Here is a 24,255-nt window from a genome sequence, read left to right on the forward strand (position 1 = left end):
AAAAAAAAAAAAAGCACCTTTAAGAATTATGAGAATTTGTATGACATTTAAATATCAATTAATCATAATCATGAGAGCCTTAAAACAGACAATTCATTGTCAGAATTGCAAATATTTGATTGACAATTAATCATCAGCCAAATTTCATAATCATGACAGCCCTAGTCTGCATTCTTTTCCATTGTTTTTCTATGTAAACGTGCTAAACAGACGTCCAGCAGTTTTTTCAATGCTGCACTTTTTTACGCTTTGTAAGGTAAAAAGAATGCCAACTTTTCTTTTCTCGACACAAATGTGTTGAAGAAGCAACACTAGGGGTCTCTCTTGAGTGCCGAATATGGGAATTAGGCATACAGTATTTGCATACCCCACCCCGAACATATGGTATAAAAGCGGAGAAATACGTTGAGTTCATTCAGAAATTTTCTTCAGAGCCGATGGTCGTGTATGCAGTCAGCTGCGAGTTACACACCCGTTCCTGTTCCTCTGATGCTTGCCTGCTGTTGGATCTATGGCGCACTTCAGTGGCTTTCTCCTTCTCTGCACAGCAGTGCAGTTTGCCCCTGGGTGCTTCGACAGCGCAGTTAAAAGTGTTATTTTCTCTAAAAGAGTTAGTTTCTCTAAAAGAGCAAATACACTGTTGCCGTGGAACGTCCTTTTCAGGACGCGTCTTTTTAAAGACATCTTTCCGCCTCTGTGTAGTTTCTGGATGCGGTTAATTTCTCCCCACCTCTGATGGTCATAAAAGCTGCCTGGCATGCCTTGGCTGCGATTACACGCAGGCAGCGTTTTATGAATGGTTCATGTTCTCAGTGCGAGAACATAGCCATGGCAGCATTGCGGTCACATTTGTCATGAGCGAAAGCCACTTCAGCGCCTCGCCTCCTTCCTACGGGATTGAGGCAGGCGCCTCGGGCGATGAAGACGATTTGGGGGTAATGACGGGCTCCGTTCGCCAGGTAAATCCCCTCGAACCACCCGCCTCCCTGGCACGCTTGCTTGCTTCCGTCCGAGCTCGGGATGAGTGTGGCCCGCTTCATGGCCGGCCGGGCCATCCCTTGAGCTCCCGGAATTGGATGACGACATCGCCGCTGCATCGGAGAGCGTAACAGTGGCGTCTGATGCTGATGACTTGTCTGGGCCGCCACCTTTGTGTCTGCTCGCCCAGTCTGAGCCTGACGCACAGAGGTCCGCTATGCTTACTGCGAGCGCGAGGCTGGACCGGAAAACCCCGTCCCCCCTCACGGCTAATTGATTGATTCCGCGGGCATGTGTGCCGCTCACAGCTGCGCCCCCCGGTTCCTTTCTTCCTGGACATGCATGACGAGTTGAGTAAGCCGCCGGCTTCCTCGCTCCTCCGCTCTCACTACCCTTGACGGTGGAGCGGTCCCAGACCACTTCCGCCCTGCATGCCATGGCCCCTCCTGCAACCAACACCAGGCCCAACACCAGGCCAAGGCACTTCAAAACTTGCACTTGGGTAGTCCTGTTCTTGATGTGCTGCAGGAACTGCGCTCAATGACCGATCGCGCCCCCCGGGCCACGAAGGTCGATGGCCACCCTTGTGGTCCAGAAACTTAATCTATGGACTGGACCTGGTCGAAAATATGGGAGGTAGACAAAGCACGCTTTTTCGAACGCCCCTGTCTCCCAGCTCCGTCCATTCAGGGGCACCGTTGACAACTCTGCCCAGCAGTCCTCAGCGTTGAAGAAGCAGACGGAGGCCATTTCACACATCCTGCCCCGCCGCAAACCTGCCGCCAGGGGCCATGCCCTGTCTACTCGCCGAGGGCGTCCTCCTGCGGTCTCACAAATGTCGTTGAGGTGAGCCACTGTAGTGGCCAGACCATTTCCAACTCCTCAGAAAATTCCTGAATGAACTCGTCTAATTCTCATTGGCCTTTTTTCATAGATCAGAGGCATATTCGGCACTCAAGAGAGACCCCTAGTGTTGCTTCTTCGACACAATGTCTCGTTCACTCCATCAGGGAATGGAGGTTACATCCGTAACCTAGACTTTAGCACAAGAATGGGGTCAACAAGCACGGTCCTTAAACAGTGTGTTTTAAAACACTCAGGATTGAAAAGTGTGTTTCTGTTGCTCTCCATCACCATCTGTTTCTTTTATAGTTTTAAATGTTTACTTAGTTCTAGTCTTTACACTGCAATGTTTGGCAAAGAAGCTGCACCGGTTGCCACATAAATGTATTTACACATCAATTACAATCAGTAGTGGCTTGTGACCACAGATATAGGCAGGGCAGATCTTGCTGGCTTGTCAGGACCAGGCCGTCTTTTTCTGCTTATCGCGGTGCCGTTTAGTGGTCCATTCTACATAATGTGGTGGCTCATTTTAGCTTATCGCAGCCCATTCGGCCCATTTCACGGTCAACCCACCGGCCCGCTTGGTTCTGCCGATGGCCAGTCCGCCCCTGAACAGCCCCAAAGTGCGTCGGCCCACCGGGAAAATGCACCAGTATGCCAGATTACCAGTACAGCCCTGTCGATAGCGCTTGCCATGTTCTCAATCTTTTACACTGCTGGTGCGCACAAATACTAAACTCACCTTTGGTTTGGCCTTTCATTGTGGGCACATTTATTTCTGCCCCAAGTGGCCGGTGCATGCACACAGAAAAAATCTGGTGCCGCACGGACTGTGCTGATGACTAAATTTGCATCACGCATACTGTTCGCATGTGAATAACTGAGGTATACTCAAGTCTTAAGATCTATATCAAATAAAGTGTTATGGAGGTTTCAGCTAAATTATGACTTAAAAATAGAATAAAAACTTTGTGATGAGGAGGAGGACGGGCCAGGCCGTGACTATGCACATCCAGCCCCCAATGGGGATAATCAGCCGATGAGAGGGATAAAGGAAGCCAGATGCGACAGTTCGGGAGACTGTGTGTGTTTTGTCTTAATGTTTTCATTTTCATTAAATATGACTTTTTATGGTTCGTCCAGCGCCGCCTCTTTTCCCATTTTAACATGGTTACAAACTTATTCTAGGCCTGCTTTTACATATGTCAGCATTTCAAACACATTACGGATTAACAAATTACATATTGGCAATTTATATTATGGATCTATTTGTTTAAATGGAAGAATATTTAGGATGAATACATACCTGCCCATATGGAAGGGCCACGTCTGATTGCAATAACGGAAAATGATGTATCATCCCCTCTAATTGTATTGACACCAGAGGCATACAGCTGTGGTTGCCAGATATTGAATCCTGGAATCACTATATTGTACATGTCTAAAACATTGTATTTTCATTCTCCAGTGTCTATCATTAAAACTTTTGGTGGCTGATGTAAAAAAATTTTTTTTACATCTAACTTATTTTGTGGTAATTATAAAAGTAAGTATTTCAAGTAGTCTAACAAAATTGTATAAAGCAACTGTATAATAAATACAGTGAATACAGTTACATTTTGTATACTGAATACAAAATCCTGAAGACAAAACTCTGTATTCCAACCTAACCCTGCCCCTACATCATGTCCTGACCACAGTGTATGCTTGAATTTGTTTTACAGGTAAATCATGAAAATGTGGTGAAGGTGGGTCACCGGCAGGTCGTGAACATGATCAGACAGGGAGGAAACTGCCTCGTTATTAAGGTAGTGAGAGTGAGCAGAAGTGTCAACCAAGATGACAAAGCTCGCAAAAAAGGTACCAGTAGCCCTTCAATTAATTACACATGTAATGGAAGGAAATAGCACTGAAATTTAATCGAGCACAACAGTATATGCAATACAGCATTTCAGACAGGGTCAAGCACTGGTCTAGCTCATACAGTGAGGTAATTTGGCAGCAACTTGTGATGATGGATATATAGTATACTGACAGACATATCCTGTGTTGATGTAGCTCCTCCTCCTCCAAAGAGAGCACCAACAACTGCACTCTCAACGCGCATTAAATCCATGGCATTGGAAATGGAACAATTAGGTAAGCATTACTATTAGGGTACAACTGGGTTAAAGGCTCCCCAGAGTAAAAGGCACATTTCAAAAAGCCCCCCCATCAGACAATATGTAAACATACAGCATGCAAAGGAGTTAATAATACAAATGTAACAAAATATTTTTTTATTCTAATCACTATTAAAATGTTTTCACATATTTAACTATCTAGGCAATTTGTAGATCTATTTGTAATGATAGATGTGAGTGCCAGGTTGCAAAAGATGCATATTAGGAAACATGTTCCCCCAGGACTTTTTTTCTTTCAAAAACATTGCTGAAGCATTAATTTCTGGTGATTTAGGAGCAGCATTTTTTTTATTTTATTGAATATATTGTGTAGCATTCGTGTAAACTACAGGCTGTAAATAATCTCTATAAAACTTTTTTAATGACACAGCACTAGTTGAAGTTTCTCAAATTTACCTTAAAAAAATGTGCCTGCTGTAACATGTTACTGTTATTGTAGCCGATGATAATACCTTTGCACTTTTTTGGTACATTTGGCACTCGAATGACCACCAGGCCCGCTCTAAATGCTTTATGTATGATGACCGTAGGGACACCACCAGATCTGTAGAAACTTCAAGTCAATTTGTACACTTTCTTTTTTTTGCATTTAACATTTTATTGATTCATCTATTAAATAAAGAACAGCAAAAACATATACACACAGAATAAATATTTAACCCTCACTATCCCCCACAACAACACTCCAGTCATCTGGACACCCCCATCTCAAAGCTGCCACTCTGGCCATCTCTGAATACCACTCCTGAAATGCGGCGCTCCAGCCAACTTCCAACTCCAACTTAAATTATCTGTCTGGCAATAATAATACTAGTCATAACCCAGTTTTTCACATGCTTCATCTCCTAAAATACAGAGTCTGGGGAAAAATAAAATATGAGATGCCAAAACCTCACACATAAAACTCTGACTAATCAACCACAATTCTTGAATCTTAACACATCCCCAAAAGACATGGGTTGTGTCTCCATCTTCTGATTGACATCAGTGTCTTTAATAGAGGTCGACCGATTAATCGGCCGACCGATTAATCAGCCGATTTTTTGCATTTTTTAACATAATCGGCATCGGCCAATATCCCAGTATATCAAGCCGATTATTAGGCAGGCGCATCTGTGGGCAGCCTAGTGTTGTTGTGGAACACGTGTTCGACGCACACTGCCCCTAGAGTCATTTTCCAGTAGAGTGAGCAGACCTCAAGGAAGGAGCTAAGTTCCTTGGAGAAAACAGTAAGGATTAAATTTGTATAACTTCTTTATATTTAAATAAAAACTTTTGATATGTTACTGCCAACTTCAAGAAAAAACGCGACAAACGCGATAGGTGACATGACGTTCGGCTACTTTGGGTATTGATAGCGTAGTTGAAGTTGCATTATCACAGCAGAAGGGTTGCTATCATGTCACAATAAGCAAGCAAGAATTTTGCAATTACAGACAGTGAATCTGAGATTTTTATTTGTTCTGTTTGTGTGTCTTATATTTGAGAGGGTTGTCACTCAATGCAGAGAAATAAGTAATAAAAAAGATACCAACGCACTATAGGCTATTGAAGGACTGGCTTTGGTAAGCTCGGACATTATCGGTTCTGCTGTCGGTACTGGAGAAATTACGAAAATACATTTATTATTGCTATAAAGAGAAAGTTATTTTATCTCGCCAGCCATTTCTATGTATAATAATATGAAACCATTTGTCTGTGATGCAATTTAACTATTCGCAGTCAGAGAGAGAGAGCTACAGCGAGCACAACATGAGCCCTGCATAATGAGTGACGACGGAGGACAGAACTAAACATTCAAACGTAGCCTGGTTTAGATCTGTGATATTAGTCTGATTTTATTTTAGATTTCGCCTTCCAAAGATTATAAAAAGAATATTTATACATAAGCCGCATTCTGTCTAGCACAACTTCCTTCCCTTCACAGCGGTGCACTGACATTTCTCCCTAAAACTCAAACTTAACGTCAGAATCAGCACGATCGGTGATTGTTGTAAAATGCTACTGTTGCTAAATTGCGGGACGCGTTTAATAATAAAAAGAGCGCAAGAGATACCGTTCCCAAGGCGTCGCGCGCTCCAAAACACACCGCAAAGAGACAAGCAAACTATAGGCTACTTTGGGTTTCATGTGCGCGTCTAAACGATCAAATATACACAAAAATATGTCAAAACGACCGGTTTGGAGATTCACTTAAACACAGTTTATGTCTTAAATGGACGTAGTTATGGAAATAGTTGGGAGAAAATATGCTGCATCAGGAGCCTATTAGACTAGGTCTTAAAGGGGAAGCTGTCTAATAATAAACATGCAGACGATTGAGCCATTACTGCGTATCAAACAACAAAAGGCAAAGAGAAAATCACTTACAGCTCTTGAATGAATAACTTCTGCATTAATGAGCATTAATCTGCATTAATCTATCTATGATAAACTATGCAGTGTTATTTTACAATTGATTACTTTATTAGATTTCTTTTTAGACCACACCTGAACAGTAATGTTAGTAGACCTTACTGAAATTAAATCACTGTGCCTATATGACGTTTATCTTTGTGTAATATATATATATATATATATATATATATATAACAAAAACAACTGTTAAGAATACCGTTAAAGTACCGGATCGATAAGCAGTATCGGTAAGAGTAGTAATACCATTAAAACCTTAACGATACCCATCCCTAGTTATGCCTGTGCTTCTCTTGGATGCTCTGAATATTGGATTACGTGTCTGGATTGCCCCTTAATTAAAGCTGCATTTGGATCTCAACCTTCGTGTCTCAGAGCAGTTTGTAACACCTGCTTTGTTTATTTAATATATTTGTTATACATTATTTATAAAATATGTTTTTACATTATACATTTTTAATTTATGTGTACAAGTGCAGATTGTCTATCTTAAGTAATTATTTGTGTTACATTTTATCTTTCAAATAAAAGGTTCAAATAAGAGGTTAAAAACAAGCACATATCGGCCAAAATAAATCGGCAGCAATAATCGGCCATCGGCCGACCCGGATTTCAAAAGATCGGCATCGGCCTGAAAAAAACAATATCGGTTGACCTCTAGTCTTTAATACCAAGCCTATGCAATCTAGAGGGGGTCCAGTAGACTATGTAAAATCTTAAATTGCATAAGGCGATCCCTTGCATTTCTAGATATAGACTTGACATTTTTTAGAATTCTAGCTCACTCTCCCTCCTAACATTCCACACTCATATAGGTATAGTATAGTATAGTATAGTATAGAGTATAGTAACCCCCCCTCCCAATCAATTCTGACCAGAAAAAAGGGGACTTGTTGATACATAATTTGGGGTTCAGCCATATACATTTAGAAAAATTTATGAAATACTCTGGTCACTCTTGTCCAAATCACATGCAAATATGAAATAACGGGGTGTGACATAACTTCTCCGGTTATCTAGATAGAAAGGCTTTGCAATGGCGAAAAAGAGGCAAGAACGTCATGTTCAATAGAAAACAAGAGAGGGGCTCTTTCAGGTGGAATCGACTAATTAACCAAAAGCCTGAGACCGAACGTATAATGAGTCAAATCTTGAGTAGAACTAGCCCACCTTTGTCAATCGGCCTATGTAATTTGTTGAATGTAGACTGTGACGTTTACCATTCCAAATGAAGGACTTCGCAATGCTATCAAATTGCTTGAAATAAGAGAGGGGGACATCTATAGGGAGTGACTGTAGCAGGTAGTTGAAATTTGGAATACAGTTCATTTTAATAACATTAACCTTCCCAATCATCAATAAATGTAATGAAGCCCACCTGTCCACATTGCTCGAAAACCTTTTTATTAAAGGGTCAAAATTAACTAACTAAATCAGACACATTTGCTGGGAATATACTACCCAAATACTTAATGCCCTATTTGGGCCACTGGAAGGCACCGTCTGGAAGGCTGTTACTGGACAGTAAGCTGATAGAGCCAAAGCTTTGGATTTAGACCAATTGAATGTATCCTGAGAACTTGGAAAAAATGTACAGTTCTGTGGAAGCAAGGCATAGATCTAGTAGGGTCAGAGACAAATAATAAAGTATAATCTGCGTAAAGCAGAAGTTTATGCACCACACCTCCTGCCATCACCCCTGGAAAATCATCTTCCTATCTTATCGTGGCTGTTTATGATTAAAGGGCAATATAGAACAATAATGGGGAAAGAGGGCAACCCTGCCCCTATTCAGAGTAAAATAATCTGAAATGAATCCATTTGTTTGTACTGCTGTTACAGAGTGTATATAAAGTAACTTAATCCAGCCAATAAAAGTACTCCCATACCCATCCATTTCCAAAATCTTAAAAAGATAATACCAAAGATATCCATATCAAATGACTTTTCGGCATCAAGTGAGATGATAGCGAACGGAGTATGATCATTTGACACTGACCACATGATATTGATGAAATGCCTAATGTTATCAGATGGGCTGTGACCCTGAATAAACCCCAGCTGATCTATATTTATAAGAGATGTCATAACTTTACTTAACCGGTTAGCCAAAAGTTTTACATCTAGCTGGATCAGGGAAATTGGGCAGTAACTTTTACACTTGCTTGGGTCTTTGTCCTTTTTAAGAATCAGACTGATCCGGGCTAATCAGAAAGATCAAGATAGAACTCTATAAAAGAATGATTAATATCAATGGCCAAGGTAAACATTTAGTTTACATCAGCAGATTTCACTGAGGGAATGGTAGAAAAAGACTCCCTCTGCTTTATATATCTAGCACCATCAGACGTCATTCAGTGCTTCAGCTCTGCCTCGGCACTTTTAATATTCCCTTCCAACTCCACGAGTTCTTGTGCTTTGGATTTTTTGGTAAATGAGGCATACTGTATGATCCAACCCCTAAGAACGGCCTTAAGTGCCTCCCAAGCCATGCCCACAGAAGATACTGAAGACCAGTTGGTCTCCATGTAAACATTGATTTCAGTCTTTAACATTTGTTGGAAATCAGGATTTTGCAACATGGATACATTAAAGTGCCAATTATATGATTTATGTTTCTCCATATGTGGCAACATCTCTAAATTCACCAGGGTGTGGTCTGAGACTAAGATGTTTCCAATTTAGCAATCAACAACAGATGAAATTAGGGATTTATATAAAATATCTATTCTAGAATAAATCTAATGGACTGATGAAAGAATGTATAATCCCTACCAGATGGGTTCAAAAGTGGCCAAATATCTGCAAGACCAAGATTTTTTAAGTCTCCTCCCAATATTATATCATGAGGGGTGCAAGCGGCTTGAAACATCCCTTCAAGATCAATAAAAAAGCACAAGATTATACAGACCATGTTCCAACATTAGTGCAACAATCAAACCCTCACCTCCCTCCTGTAAGATTGTATGTGCAGAAGAATTCCACCAACATGATTTGAAATGAGAAAAAAAAACAGCCTTTCAGTTTGGAATGTTTCAACATTGTAAATCCCTGGCCTTCACAAGAACCCCCACACCAGGCTGTTCCGTGTAAGGTTACCAGGACCATCAGATTTGCACAACTCTAAGACATTTCATCTTAATCTAGCCCTTAATCTAGCCTTGCTCTTGTACCATTCTCAAGATATAAAAGCTCATGATTAAATATGCACTATTTTTGAGCGGGAAATCTTTAAGAGTCTGAAACAAAGGACCATAACTCAACTTTCGGAAAAGACAGCGCAGTTGACCATGTGACTCTGAAAAGTCACTTCTGATTGGCGCTGGACACCTTTGGGGGATGCGGCCAATCTCAGTTCAAATAGTTCCAAACAGGAAGAACTCTCTCTCTTGCTTCTTCATCTCATCTCTTGCTCTCCTCACTTGCTCTTCTTCGGCCTGCACGTGCTTTGTTTGGTCGCTCCACTAATGGCCAGGTCCTCCCATGTGAGATCCAAGGGAGATCGGGACTCAACGTCCCGAGAAGGAGCGAGAAGGCCTCGCTTCACAATTAACCTAATTTATACAGACAATAAACTTATACCATACAGAAGTGAAAACATCGACGGAACAAACTTTTGACCAAGAACCAAGCCACACAATGAATGCAAGTACATGTCCAATATTGTGCTCAAAGTGCTGGTGTATTAATTAAATAATTTGGGTAATCCAATAGATGTAGACTCAAAGAAGGATGAAATGGTTCTTAAGGAATTGTCAACAGACTCCGTAAAGTTCATTTTCACTGTACTGGTCAGTTATTTCACATTCTGTCACTTTTCACCAACCTGTCTCATGTATATGTGTTAGATTATATTTATGTTTAGAATAGTAATAAAGTTTGTCTGTGTTCAAAGACGACTTGACTGTGGTATATTTTGATAAATAATCTCATCCCTGTTTTTCTGAAAGATTTCGCTTCTAAGTGGTACCTAAATACATGTGATATTATTTTCAATAAGCCATGAGAATAATATCACTCAAATAAGTGAATTAATCATAATTCACTTATTAAAGCTAATTTCTTACATTAGAAATTGTGAGCTGATACAACTAGACATTGTATTACGATTTCAATGGTGGAGAATCTATTAAGACAAATAATCTAGTTATTTGTTATTTATCTAATTTATAATGGTTGTCGAACGCGACTAATTCCGTTATGCATTTCATTACCTAATAAGGACAGTTTAATTTAGTTCATAGCTCACATATTTCAAGACTCTATATTCCCTCCTAAATTTAGCATGCGTGCAAATTACCCTACACCCCGAACCCAAAAAAATGTGCACATTAACCCTACACACGATAGCCCTCTAAATGCAAAAGGTCAATATACGCCTACGAGAGCCCCCGTGACAACTTTGCCGTTGGATTACTCAAGCCTGTTGCTCCTGCACAAATTTTGTAAGGCAAAATTACATAACAGAAAATAATATATAAACAAACTCCAGCAAATAGGCAGAATAAACACAAAGAATGTGTAGATTCATTCACAGAACTGTCTCGAAGGTATGTTCATCCACAAAACAAATTCCAAACGATATAAAGTGTTGTGGCAAAAATTATTAACCAACCATTATCACTGCGTAAGAGACACTCTGAATCAAACAGTCTTTTCAAAGAATATATTCTTGCAAGAAGGACCCAGTCATTACACAGGAATTACACTGACATGAGTGAGACGTTATCAGGAAGGGCTGAGCTCTTTTTATACCTCTTTTCCCCAATGTATCCAACAGAAGCAGATCTTCCCCCTCTACATTCCTTAGATACAGGAACTAGGCTACTAGCCCTGATTTACTACTAACTAGCCCAAAAATACCCCCCCTGTACTAAATGACCTCTGACCTGAAGAGGGCAGAGGACCCCACTCAGCTTTTCCAGAGGTGTCTCGGTTCTGCTTTTTAGTCGTAAATACTGTCTCTGTTCAGACATAAGCACATACATACATTTTCTATCCTCATCTCCCTCTACGAATGAGAAGACCATGTGGCATTCCTTTGCAATGACTATTACTGATCAATGAGTATTAACATTTCTACAACAAAAGCCATTCAGTTTCCTCGGTCAGTCAAACAAGTGTTCAGTGAGCCGGCTGTTTATGAGTGCAGCAGATGATGTAATCATTCCAATGTCCAACAGGAGGCATAAGCACAAGGAACAAACATACTCATCACTGTCCTGAAGGAGTGTTATTCCACAAAACAAACTCCAGCCACTAGGCGGAACCAGTACAAAAAGAAACAAAACAGGTGTCCCGGTTCCTCGGATGGTCAAGAGTCAAATTCACTCAGAGTCTGCATGAAAAAATACACCATGACTTGCTAGGATTTTCACCATATCTCGCCCTCCTCATGCTCAGGAATTCCAACAATCCAGATTTTCAAGCTTTTCCAGAGCGTGTTCCAAATTAACTTTGGTCACCAGCGGATTATCAGATAATTCCCTCTCTGATGACTCCAGAATATCAATCCACTTCTCAACATCTCCCACTCTTGTAACCAACTCAGAGAATTTTGTTTCCATCACCGTAATCTATCAACGTATAACAGTGAGATCTTCCAAGTCAACAACAAACTTTGTCAGGATCACAAACATGTTGGACAGTTGGCGCTGAATTTCTTCTTCTGCCGTGCCATCAAAATCGAGTCCCCGGTGAGCAGGCCAACAGAGGTTTCATCTTGAGCACATAACTGTATTTTAATGTCTCCAGATGCGAATCTTGAGATGCGATGCTCAAGACAGTGCTCCCTAAATTCCATCAGTATGTAGACTTTGCAACAAGAGGGGCGAACACGCTTGATCTTGTTTACACAAACATCCCAGGTGCGTACCGGGCGGAACCCTGCCCCCACCTTGGCTACTCAGACCACATCTCTGTTATGCTAATTCCAGCATACAGACCGCTCGTCAGATGCACAAAACTGCTCCAGAAGCAGGTGAAAACCTGGCCAACAGGAGCCATCTCTGCTCTTCAGGACTGTTTTGAGTGGACTGAGTGGCAAACGTTCAGGGAGGCTGCAATATATGGTGAATCTACCAACTTGGAGGAATACACAGCATCAGTGACCAGCTACATCAGCAATTGCATTGATGATGTCACTTTCTTCAAGACCATCACCACACGCTCCAACCAGAAGCTGTGGATGACTGCGGAGGTGCGTGCGCTGCTGAGGACCTGAGACTCCGCCTTCAGAGCAGGCGACAAGGCTGCCCTAAGAACAGCGAAGGGCAAAATATCCCGAGCCATCAGAGAGTCAAAGCGCGCACACGCCCAGAGAATCCACAGTCACTTCCAGGACAGCTGCGACACGCAGCACATGTGGCAAAGCATCCAGGCCATCACTAACTACAGGATGCTGCGACACGCAGCACATGTGGCAAAGCATCCAGGCCATCACTAACTACAGGACAACATCAGTTGCCTGTGACAAAGATGCCTCCCTTCCAGATGCGCTGAACGACTTCTACGCTAGGTTTGAAGCACAGAAGGACGTGGTGGCGAGGAAGACCACCCCTCCTCCCAACGACCAGATGCTCTGTCTTACCTCGGCTGATGTGAGGAAAATTCTACGTAGAGTCACTCATCTTCGACATCTTCAACATCTCTCTGAGCAGTGCCGTCGTTACAACGTGCTTCAAGGCCACCACCATTGTTCCCATGCCAAAGAAGTCTTCAGTGTCCTGCCTCAACGACTACCGTCCCGTCACACTCACACCCATCATCATGATGGGCTTCGAGAGGCTCGTCATTAGGCACATTAAGACCCAGCTGCCCCCCTCACTAGACCCACTGCAGTTCGCGTATCATCCAAACCGTTTAACAGACGACGCCATTGCCACCACCCTCCATCTGGCCCTCACCCACCTAGATAAAAGGACTCATATGTTCGAATGCTTTTCATAGACTTCAGCTCATCATTCAACATGATAATTCCTCAGCACCTGATTGGAAAGCTGAACCTGCTGGGTCTGGACACCTCCCTCTGCAACTTTGTGTGTGTGTGTGTGTGTGTGTGTGTGTGTGTGTGTGTGTGTGTGAGCGTGTATTTATCACTTTGTGGGGACCAAATGTCCCCATAAGGATAGTAAAACCCGAAAAAATGCAGAAAGTTTTCTGTGAGGTTTAGGTTTAGGGGTAGAGTTAGGTTTAGGGGATAGAATATAAAGTTTGTACAGTATAAAAACCATTATGTCTATGGAAAGTCTCCATAAAACATGGAAACACTATGTGTGTGTGTGTGTGAGAGAAGTGAGAGAAGTGACGCGCACGAAATGGCGGACGTGACTCTCATGGCGAGTATGCCACGTGAGATTTCCGGCCAGAGATTGTGGCCACGATTGTGGGCGGAGAGAAGCTGGTTAATGGCGTCTGCCCATGTGCGGCGTCTTTCGCTTTTACGACTTGTGTGTGTGTGTGTGTGTGTGTGTGTGTGTGTGTGTGTGTGTGTGTGTGTGTTTAGTATGACAGAGAGAGAGAGTGAAAGTGGCAGCGCCGAAGCCAGTTTCGCAATCGTGGGAGAGAAGGCAACTGTTATGGATAAACACAGTATGTCGATCTCATCGGCGATGGCGTAAATACATAACAGTCCAACATGGTTGGATTACACCACAGCAAACTCGCTTTTGTGACAACAGTTTGTTACATCAATAGCTTGAATATTATTAGCAACAAATGAGTGGACTCCGCGGTCCATAAACTGTGCAAACAATAAACTTGATCCACAAGAATAACACACCTAAATATCCTATCTCTGCCCAGACTTAACCTCTTACTTAGAACGTGTGTTCATCCGTCGTTTTACTCCGACTCGGTTCCTCGAGTCTCGTGTGATGATGGGGGGCATTTCCTTGCTCTGTCGGTGGGCGGTACGGCTGCTGATTCTCAGCGGTTTGGCGGAGAAATCAGCGACGTCGACTTGATTGAAGAGGAAAGGGGGTCCATCTTTCTTCTCTTCTGCAGGCAAACGGATGAAGATGTGGATTGCTCGGCGGTTTCCTTCTGATCCGTTAAAGTGTTCGGTGAACACAATGTAATCTCAACTCGTCCAGTAAGATGGAGATTGTATGGACGCAGTTTGAAGTTGCACGTTACTTCCTTTTGCAATGAGACAACACCTGAGAGCAGCGGTTGACTGCATCTATGCACGGCGAGCGAAGTCACTGGAAGCGAGGTAGAGAACGATTTCCGTGGTATTTCTACTCCTGATGACATCATAGTTGAGGTGCGTTCTGTTGAGTGCCTCATCCAATAGGAGTTGAGAGTTCGATCCTTTGGAATTTCACACAGTTGTAAAGTGAGCAAGGCTTCTTGGGATTTGTTGTCTGTTTTGTACTCCCTTTGTTTGATTTTGGCACGGTTTTTATCAGTAAGATTTATGACTTTTTATGGTGTCAGTCAGGCTTTACGACTGTGTTAGGCCTGCCTTTGTCTTGTATCTGAATACATGAGGCCCAACAGCGGTTTGATAACTGCCATTTTAAAGTTTCTTGGGACATGTCCTAAGCATAGCGAGGAGTTAATAATATTAAGAAGAGGTTCTGAGATTACAGGGGATACCTCTTTTAAGAGCATAGTTGGTATAGGATCTAACAAACATGTTGTGGCTTTTGATGTTTTGATAAGTTTTGTTAGCTCTTCATGACCTATGACAAAGAAGGATTGAAGTTGCACGTGAGGAAAATTATTAGACACTGTTATCTGAGTTGCTATGACAGATGATTGCATAATTCCAATTTTATTTCAGATTTTTTCAATTTTATCTGTAAAGAAATGCATGAAGTCTTATTTTGCATAAGGTTATTTTCTATGAGTTTACTAAAATATGCTGACCTGGCAGCTTTTAGTGCCTGTCTGTATCTACAGACACTATCCTTCCATGCACCACGAAATACTTCTAATTTTTAATTTTTCCACATGCGCTCCATTTTCCGAGCTGCTCTCTTGAGAGCATGAGTGTGATCATTTAGGGCTTATTTCTTTAATTTTCTTTAATCGAAGTGGGGCGACAATATCACGAGTGCTAGAGAAGACTGCATTTATATTTTTTGTTATTTCATCAAGGTCTTCTGGGCTTTGGGGTTTATTGAGTGTATGAGATAGATCTGGAAGATTATTAGTGAAGCTATCTTTAGTGGTCGAAAGAATAGTTCTACCTGAACGATAGCATGGTGTAGGTTGAGTAACATTAGCTAATTGCAGCATACAAGAGACGAGGTAATGATCCGAGATGTCATCGCTCTGCTGCAGAATTTCTATATTATCAACATCAACTCCATATGACAGAATTAAATCTAGCGTATGATTATGGTGATGAGTTGGTCCTGTTACATTTTGTCTGACTCCAAGAGAGTTGAGAATATCGATAAATGCTAATCCCAATGTATCATTTTCATTATCGATGTGAATGTTGAAGTCACCAACAATTAAAGCTCTATCTACAGTAACTACAAGATCTGATATAAAATTAGCAAATTCACCAAGGAAATCAGAATAAGGCCTGGGTGATCTATTGTAGCAGGGACAAAAGACGACAAAGGTTTTTTATTTATATCTGACGGTATCACATTAAGCATTATTAGTTCAAAAGACTTTATATACTGTCCTCTGAGTAACACCAAAAACTTCATTGTAAATTGTAGCAACACCTCCTCCTCCTCGACCCTTCAGACGTGGCTCATGTTTATAACAATAACCTGGGGGAGTAGATTAATTTAAACTAATATATTCATCTGGTTTAAGCTAGGTTTCAATCAAGCAGAGTGCATCCATGATCTGTAATCATTTCATTAACAATTAGTGCTTTGGTAGAAGGAGATCTAATGTCATTTCATTAACAATTAGTGCTTTGGTAGAAAGAGATCTAATGTTTAGTAGCCCTATCTTTATATGATGTGTATTTTTAATTCGTTTGTTTTGTTCAAGTTTGACCTTAATCACATTTTTTCTAAATTATTTAGTGAGGGTATTGTGTTTGGTAGTTTGGGGAACAGACACAGTCTCTATGAGATATCTAGGTGATACAGTCTCTATGTGTTGTTGTTTAGGCAAGGCAAGTTTATTTATATAGCACATTTCATACACAATGGTAATTCAAAGTGCTTTACATAGAAGAGATTAAAATAAGAATTTAAAAAAATAAAAAAAAATAAGAAAATTGAAACAGTTTAGAATATAAAATAAAATACAGTACAAACAGTCGGACACACAGTGGCACAGTGCTCATTCAGTAAATGGCACAGCTAAACAGATGTGTTTTGATTCTGGATTTGAATGTGACTACTGTAGGAGCACATCTGATCTCTTCTGGAAGCTGGTTCCAGCTGCGGCTGGCATAATAGCTAAAAGCAGACTCTCCTTGCTTAGAGTGAACCCTTGGTATTTCTAGCTGATGTGAGCCTAATGATCTGAGTGATCTGTTGGGTTTATATTCAGTGAGCATATCTGCAATTTATTGAGGTCCTAGCCCATAGAGTGATTTATATATCAGTAATAATACTTTAAAATCAATCCTAAATGTAACTGGGAGCCAGTGTAAAGACCTGAGGACTGCTGTGATATGTTCATGTTTTCTGGTTCTGCTCAGAATCCTGCCAGCAGCGTTCTGTATGAGCTGCAACTGTCTTATGGTCTTTTTGGGAAGGCCAGTGAGGAGTCCTTTACAATAATCCACCCTGCTGGTGATGAAAGCATGCACAAGTTTCTCCAGGTCTTGACTGGAAACAAAGCATCTAATTCTTGCAATATTTTTCAGATGATAGTATGCTGATTTAGTTATTGCTTTGACATGACTACTGAAACTAAGGTCTGACTCTAGAGACACACCAAGATTCCTGACTTGATTTTTAGTTGTTTGACCCCTAGCGTCAAGGCATGCATTCACCTTGAGAACTTCATCTTTGTTTCCAAACTCAGTGACTTCAGTTTTGTCTTTGTTTAACTGAAGAAAGTTTGGCACATCCAAATGTTAACTTCATCAATGCATTGGCACAGGGAGTCAATGGGGCTGTAATCGTTTGGTGATAGGGCTAAGTAGATCGGTGTGTCGTCTGCATAGCTGTGGTTAGCTATTTGGTTCTTTTTCATTATTTTATGTGACCTGTGTGACATCTCAAGGCAGCTAGCAGACGTTCGGATTAACCAGTTTGTCTGCTTCCTGACCTGGGCCCCAGTTATTCAAATACTATCATTATTAAGACTATGAGCCAAATTACTAGAGAGGAGAGCGGGTCCTTCCCTGGAGGGATGGACTCCGTCTCTCTTTAGCAGGTCAGGTCTACCCCAAAAACTCTTCCAATTGTCTATTAATCCTATTTTATTCTTCAGACACCACTCAGACATCCAGCCATTCAGTTACACTAATCTACTATAAACCTCATCACCACGACGAGCAGGGAGGGGACCAGAGCATATTACAGTGTCTGACATCGTTTTTGCAAATTCGCTTTAACATTATCTTTAGTGATCTCCGACTGGCGAAGTCAGACGTCGTTAGTGCCGACATGGATAACAATTTTAGAAAATCTACGTTTAACATTAGCCAGCACTTGTAAATTTGATTTGATGTCAGACGCTCTGCCCCCCGAAATGCAATTAACAATAGTGGCTGGAGACTGTATTTCCACTTTCCTTACAATAGAATCGCCGATAAAAAAGGGCTCATTCAACATGATTCCCAGTGCGTGTATCACTGAGTGGGGAGAATCGATTGCAAACCCTAACAGGAACGGGAGAGTGGTGTCTCTTTGCTGAGCGAGTATGCCACCGAGACGTCACACAAATGCCCTGCTGCAGGGGCTCTACAGCCGGAACCAAAGTGTTTATGCTGCTCTCTGTACTACTACTCGCATCCGAAACAGTATTTACCGGCTTCTCTTTCTCACTGACCTCCACTAGCGTTCGGATGCAAGTCTCTAACTCATTAACCTTCTCCGTCAGCCTGACTAATTCCTTACATTTATCACATGTGTATCCCTCACTGCTGACGGAGGAGGCTATTGTAAACATGTGATATGCAATGCAGGAAGAAATAACATGAACGGATGCCATGACTTACCGCAAATTGTTTGTTGTTAGTTGTTCCTGAGCGGTGAGGGTTTGAGATTTATGTGAATCCCTCACAAAATTGTTTGTTGTTGGTGGTGATTGTTCTTGATAAGCGGTGCTTTGCGATCGATGCAATAATCTGTGTACCGCTGAGGAGAAAAAAAATGGGTGAGCGCTGAAAAAATGCATGCAGTTTAATCGTGATAAAAATAGATCTCTGATGCAGGTGGAATATGCAATTGAATCGCGATAAGAGAATAATACGAGGGAAACCCGATGCGCGCTTAAAAACGGCAGATTTTAAGGATTAAAGACTGCAAACAGATATACAAGCGATGCTAAAATATAATGTTAATGAAATGAAGATATCCATTAGTTTTAATATAAGATCTTTTGTTGCCTATAATTTCACATTTGTTCAAAACTGGGAAAGAGGTCGAAGAACTCTCTGGGATCAGGCCAAGTTTCTGGATGAGTTGCTCCTGTCTTCAGACAGCCACTTTGAACAATTAGCTATAGTACTCTACATTGGTTCTGAAAATGTACTCTGTTATGTACAACAATGCAGGCACTAAGAAGATTCAACTTTTAGTTAAATTGTTTAAAATTGTATTAAAGTTTGTACACCATTAAAAGTGATCATTAACAAGATTACAATAAAATGTCTGTCTATAATGTTCTCTTGAATTTTGCTTTATTAGCAACACCACTAATTATTCACTATAGTGCTTACTTGGCTTTGTATGGCTTGTTTCTTTTTTAACCTTTATAATACTTAGTAAATTGCGGTATAACTAATACTGTTTATTAACTGTGTTAGTAATTACTCGACACTTTACAGATAAAGCGGATGAGATGGAGCAGTCACAGAAGACAAGGCGTGAAAAAGCCTCAGTGGACAAAGTTCCCTCAATCAAGCCCAGCCCCTCAAACCCTGATGATTTTAATGTGAGTTGCACCTTTTGTCTCTTGAAGTCAACTTGAATCTTAAAACTACACTTGAGCACAAATTTTCTATTACAACATGATACATAATTATACATATAAAAATGATTTCTATGTGTATTTTGAGCTCTAAACAATATATATGTGATTTCAGACCATGGAAAAGCAGGGCGTAACTGCAGTTCCCCATACTTTTCCTGGGAGATCCCATGGGAGCTACATTGTTGTACCAAAAGGCACTATGAGAAGACAAAAATCCATTGGTAAACATCTGCATGCTGTCTTCCCTTTTCAGATTAATAGTCTCTGAACAGTAGAATTAATTTTTAGTCAAGCCAGTCTATAGATGAATATATGAAAGTGTGTCATTTTGACAATGTAATAACACAGATCAATTAGATCTCAGGAAACCTTTTTTCTTACTGTGGCAACAAATGGTCTTGGCCTCAACTTACATAGTTTGTCAGACTAACTAACTAATGTTGCAATTTTTTTTCAAGGAATTGCAGAAGATGAGAAGACATTCTTGATACCTCCACTGCTCAAGTTTACCAGAAGCCTCTCTATGCCTGATACATCTAAGGATATTCCCCCACCTCCAGGCATCTCTCCTCCATCACCACCTAACAACATCAGTGCTCTCATTAAACAAAGATATGAGCCCAACCAGTCCATTTATACACAGACTTCAACAGGCAAGGGGCATACTCTGTGCAGAGATCATCTAGGTTACCGCCGGCAGAACTCTGAACAATATGACTTTCAGAATGCTTCAGTAATGCAGCAAAACATGTGTGCACATAACAAGGCCCATGTCCCAGAGAACCCATACTCAGAAGTAGGTACCAAACCTTTGTATGTTCCAGCAAAACCAGCCCGCAGGAAGGGTGTGCTGGTAAAGCAGTCTAATGTTGAGGATAGCCCTGAGAATACCTGCTCAATCTTGATACCGACAATTATTGTGAAAGAGCCTTCAACTAGCAGTAGCGGCAAAAGCAGCCAAGGGAGTAGCATGGAAATTGAGACTACCACCTCTGACCAACCAGGCCAAATTTGCACTGAGGACAGTCTTGTGGTGAGCAACCTCTTTTCTGCTGCAATTGCAGGAGCAGTACGTGACCGGGAGAAGCGACTTAAAGCATGCAGGAACTCTCACGCATTCTTGTCAATGGATCTTGGAGACAAAGACTCATCTATCCCAACCCCCCATTTGCGCCAAACTATGTCCATGATTGGTAATGATAAGAGTTTACAAAAGGTTTTGTCTCCACCCACAACAGTATTAGGAGTGCAACAAAGTGGAGGTGTAGGCAACACAACTGATTTTAATAACTCTGAAATAAGAAATGAGCCCCTAATTACACACAGAGAGAGCTGTCACAACATGTCAGGTCCCATCAGCCTTCCTTTCACCAGGGAAAGAGCTTTGAATGAGCAAGTTCAACCCCCTCTTCCTCCAGCTCACAAAGCAGACCTAAACCAGCCACTCTTCATAGACACAAAGCTACGGTCCAGTATTGAAGCCAACTTTGCTGCAACAGCTACAGTAGATCAACAAAACAATGGTGGCGGTTTGTTTAGACACCCAACAGAGTCCAATCACGACACAGAGAAAGCAAACCAATGTAGTCACCCCGAGCAGATGAAGAACATCCATAACACATTGCAACAGAAGTCAGCAGGGCTTCTCATGGTCCACGCAGTGGATAAGCCCAAACCAAAGGTGAACAGTCAGTCTAATGGGCTAAAGCAAGCAGAGTCACTTACTTTGGACAGAGCAAATGCAAAACTCCCATCCCCCGAGTCTGAACCACCACCCCTGTCTCATTCAAGTAATGTCACCTCTGCCACTTCAGTGGAAGAGCCTGTCAAGTTTCCCTTCTGCATACCTCCTCCCCCATTGACCTTATTGGATATTGAGGAGTTGGACTTGGCAGAACCCTTACCGCCACCTCTGGAGTTTGCCAATAGCATTGATATTTCTGAGGATCATCTAGCAGAGATTCCAAAGCAGAAAAAGAATCGTACAACAGGAGGTCCTTTATCTCTTTATCACTCCAATGCCTCCATGTCTGGCGATCCTGAGTCCAAGTGTCTTGTAGGTCTCATAAATTGCATGGTTTCTCACAGCTATCTTCCACCACCTCCAGAAAAGTTTGAGCTGGTCACAGATTTAGGCATTGAGGAAGTAGACAGTCGAAGCAGTGGGGATCCTCACTTTGAGGCTACCAGTACAATTTCTACAGTGTCCAGTATCTCTACTCTTTCATCAGAGGTAGTTGAGGCCCTGGACACATGTGCAGTCTACACAGAAAAACAGACTATTTCGGTGTCCCGACCACCTGTTCCACAAAAGCAAAAAAAGTCTAGAATAAACAAAAGCAATGCTATTTACAGAGACACGTTGATAAAGGAGAGCAAAGAGTCCTTCAGACAGCTACCGCCAGCCCCTCCACCACCTCTGGGTTGTGTACAACCTGAGACTCACAAAACACTGGCTCATCGAGATTCTAAACTATGGGGGGAACCCCATGAGCTCCAGAATCCCTTATCCAACCCACATCGTAAAGCTGATGTGATTAGTGAGCTCAGCTCTAAACTACAACAAATGAACAAAGATAGATTTCCGAAACAGGAAGGGTCTGTCGACTCAGGATCCAGATGCATCGGATCAAGGTGAGCTGCAACATTTGCTTAACTAGTAACAACTTAGCATGTTTCATGTTTCATTAATATGGTAGCCAACATGCATGTGCGTTTAAGCATGGAAGATGTAATCAATGGTCACAATAGTAGAGTCAAGTAATTTTTATTAGTACAGTGCTTTCTCAACACACACCGTTTCAAAGCAGCTTTACTAAAAACTATTCTGTAACAGAAAATGAAGCTGTAATATCTGTAAAGTCTTAAAATCATAATTGTAATGATGTTGATGAAAAACATGATTGTTGATTATGCCTTAAAATATTATTTGTCTTTAGACACAAAACTCCATAAGATTTTAGTTAATGGTAAAAATAACCTTGGGGGAGCCAGAACCCCTCTGACAGCATGAATATAATGCCGATCAGTTATATACATGTAATATGCATGGTTTAAATTGGTAAACTGAGTAGATGTTGGTAGCCAATGTTAAATGAATAAACTGTCAGATTAATGACTAAAAGTCTTTGAAGATTATCTTAAATTGACTGCAGAAGTGCATATAGATGTATTGTTATTTGGCTGATGAAGGCTTTAGTTGGTATTTATTTATTGTCTATGGGTGGCGGCGTAGTCAGAGGGTTGCTGGTTCGATCCCCACAGCTACCACCATTGTGTCCTTGAGCAAGGCACTTTACTCCAGGTTGCTCCGGGGGGATTGTCCCTGTAATAAGTGCACTGTAATTCGCTTTGGATAAAAGCGTCTGCCAAATGCATAAAAGGAAAAGGGTTGGGAACCACTGGTCTATGTATTTCAGTTTAAGAGAGTATAGTCCACCCTATGATGATGCAGAGGGTGGTCAGTGAGGTGCATTTTTATATTTAATTGAAGTCCATCCTAAGTCTGAAGTGCAGGCCAGTGAAGTGACCCATGTCTTACAGATTGGAGTTCTTCTGTGAAGTCCACAGTAGTATACTGACAGGAGCTGGATCCGGCAGTCTCTGGTAACCTCAGGATATGTATTCCGAGAATGAGACAGGAAAATGTATAGAATAATATTAGTTTAAATGCCATTCACTATAAAGTTACAGAATATGAGAAGAATTTCTAGTTCCTGCAAACCTGACTAATGCAGCATAACTTTGAGTAGAGGGATAAATCAGATGTATGCCTGGCTGAAGAGATGAGTCTTTAGTTTAGACTTAGTTTAGAGAGAGTGCGTCTGAGTACCTAACAATGCTAGGAAGACTGTTCCATAGTTTAGGATAGACCTCCTTTTTGTGGATTTTAATATTCTAGGTATTATTAACAGGCTGGAATTGTGTGATTGTATTGAACTTTATGTATTATAGCATGATGGAAAATTACTTAAGTACTATTTTACATTTTATTTGACATAAAAATGTACTGTATATAGATGGCCATTTAACATAACCTTACTTCAAAATACATAATTTCTGAAGCAGTTACAGTCTAAACTTAAAGTGTTTTTAGAACTGAATCTGGAGTCCACCTTATCACCCCAAACACTTTGAGAGACAACTAAATGTTTTATTAGGGGAGAATCCACATCACATATGAATTCATTGAGAACAACAAGAATATCAGAATTAGAAATTCAGAACAAATTTAATCAGAACAAAAATTAAGTTCCCCTTCTGTCAATGTAGTGACACAAGGGGTCGATCTTGATAGCCCCGATAACCTCGGATCTTTGAGAAAAGGCCAATGAAAATTGGAGAGTGGAATTTGCCTGCCACTCCCCCGGACATACGGGTATAAAAGGCAGCTGGAATAAAGGATTCATTCAGATTTTTTGAGTGGTGATTCTGAGTGGTTGTACTATCTGCAAGCTGAATACTACTGCTGTTCCATTCACCTCAACATAAACGTATGTGTTGGATATACGGCGCATTCCTGCAGCTTTCTCTCCTTCTGCACGCCAACTGCAGATTCGCCCTTGGGTGCTTCAACAGCACTACTAAAGAGTATATTTTCTGTTATATCTTTTTAAAGATGTCAGCCAGTTGTGACGAGTCTCAAAGACAGCCCAATAGGCCCTCCTCCTCAGTCACTAACCCACCCTATGCCAGTTTCGCAGAGCAAGGTAAGTGCTTTGAACTCCCCCTTAGCACAGCCGCCTTGGGTCGAAGCTCT

At 41.3% G+C, this 24,255-nt stretch overlaps 1 protein-coding gene across 1 annotated transcript in view; it reads left to right on the forward strand.

Moving 5' to 3' along the window:
• shank2a (SH3 and multiple ankyrin repeat domains 2a) overlaps positions 1–24,255 on the forward strand; it is a 118,449-nt gene that overhangs the window by 76,906 nt on the left and 17,288 nt on the right. The window contains exons 3-8 of the mRNA XM_052096877.1: positions 3,549–3,684; positions 3,883–3,963; positions 19,351–19,457; positions 19,609–19,717; positions 19,955–22,130; positions 24,115–24,205. Coding sequence (XP_051952837.1) covers positions 3,549–3,684; positions 3,883–3,963; positions 19,351–19,457; positions 19,609–19,717; positions 19,955–22,130; positions 24,115–24,205 — 2,700 coding nt within the window. The remainder of the gene's footprint in view (positions 1–3,548; positions 3,685–3,882; positions 3,964–19,350; positions 19,458–19,608; positions 19,718–19,954; positions 22,131–24,114; positions 24,206–24,255) is intronic.

The sequence above is a fragment of the Xyrauchen texanus genome, chromosome 29 (genome assembly GCF_025860055.1).
Source record: "Xyrauchen texanus isolate HMW12.3.18 chromosome 29, RBS_HiC_50CHRs, whole genome shotgun sequence".
Classification (NCBI taxonomy): Eukaryota; Metazoa; Chordata; class Actinopteri; order Cypriniformes; family Catostomidae; genus Xyrauchen; species Xyrauchen texanus.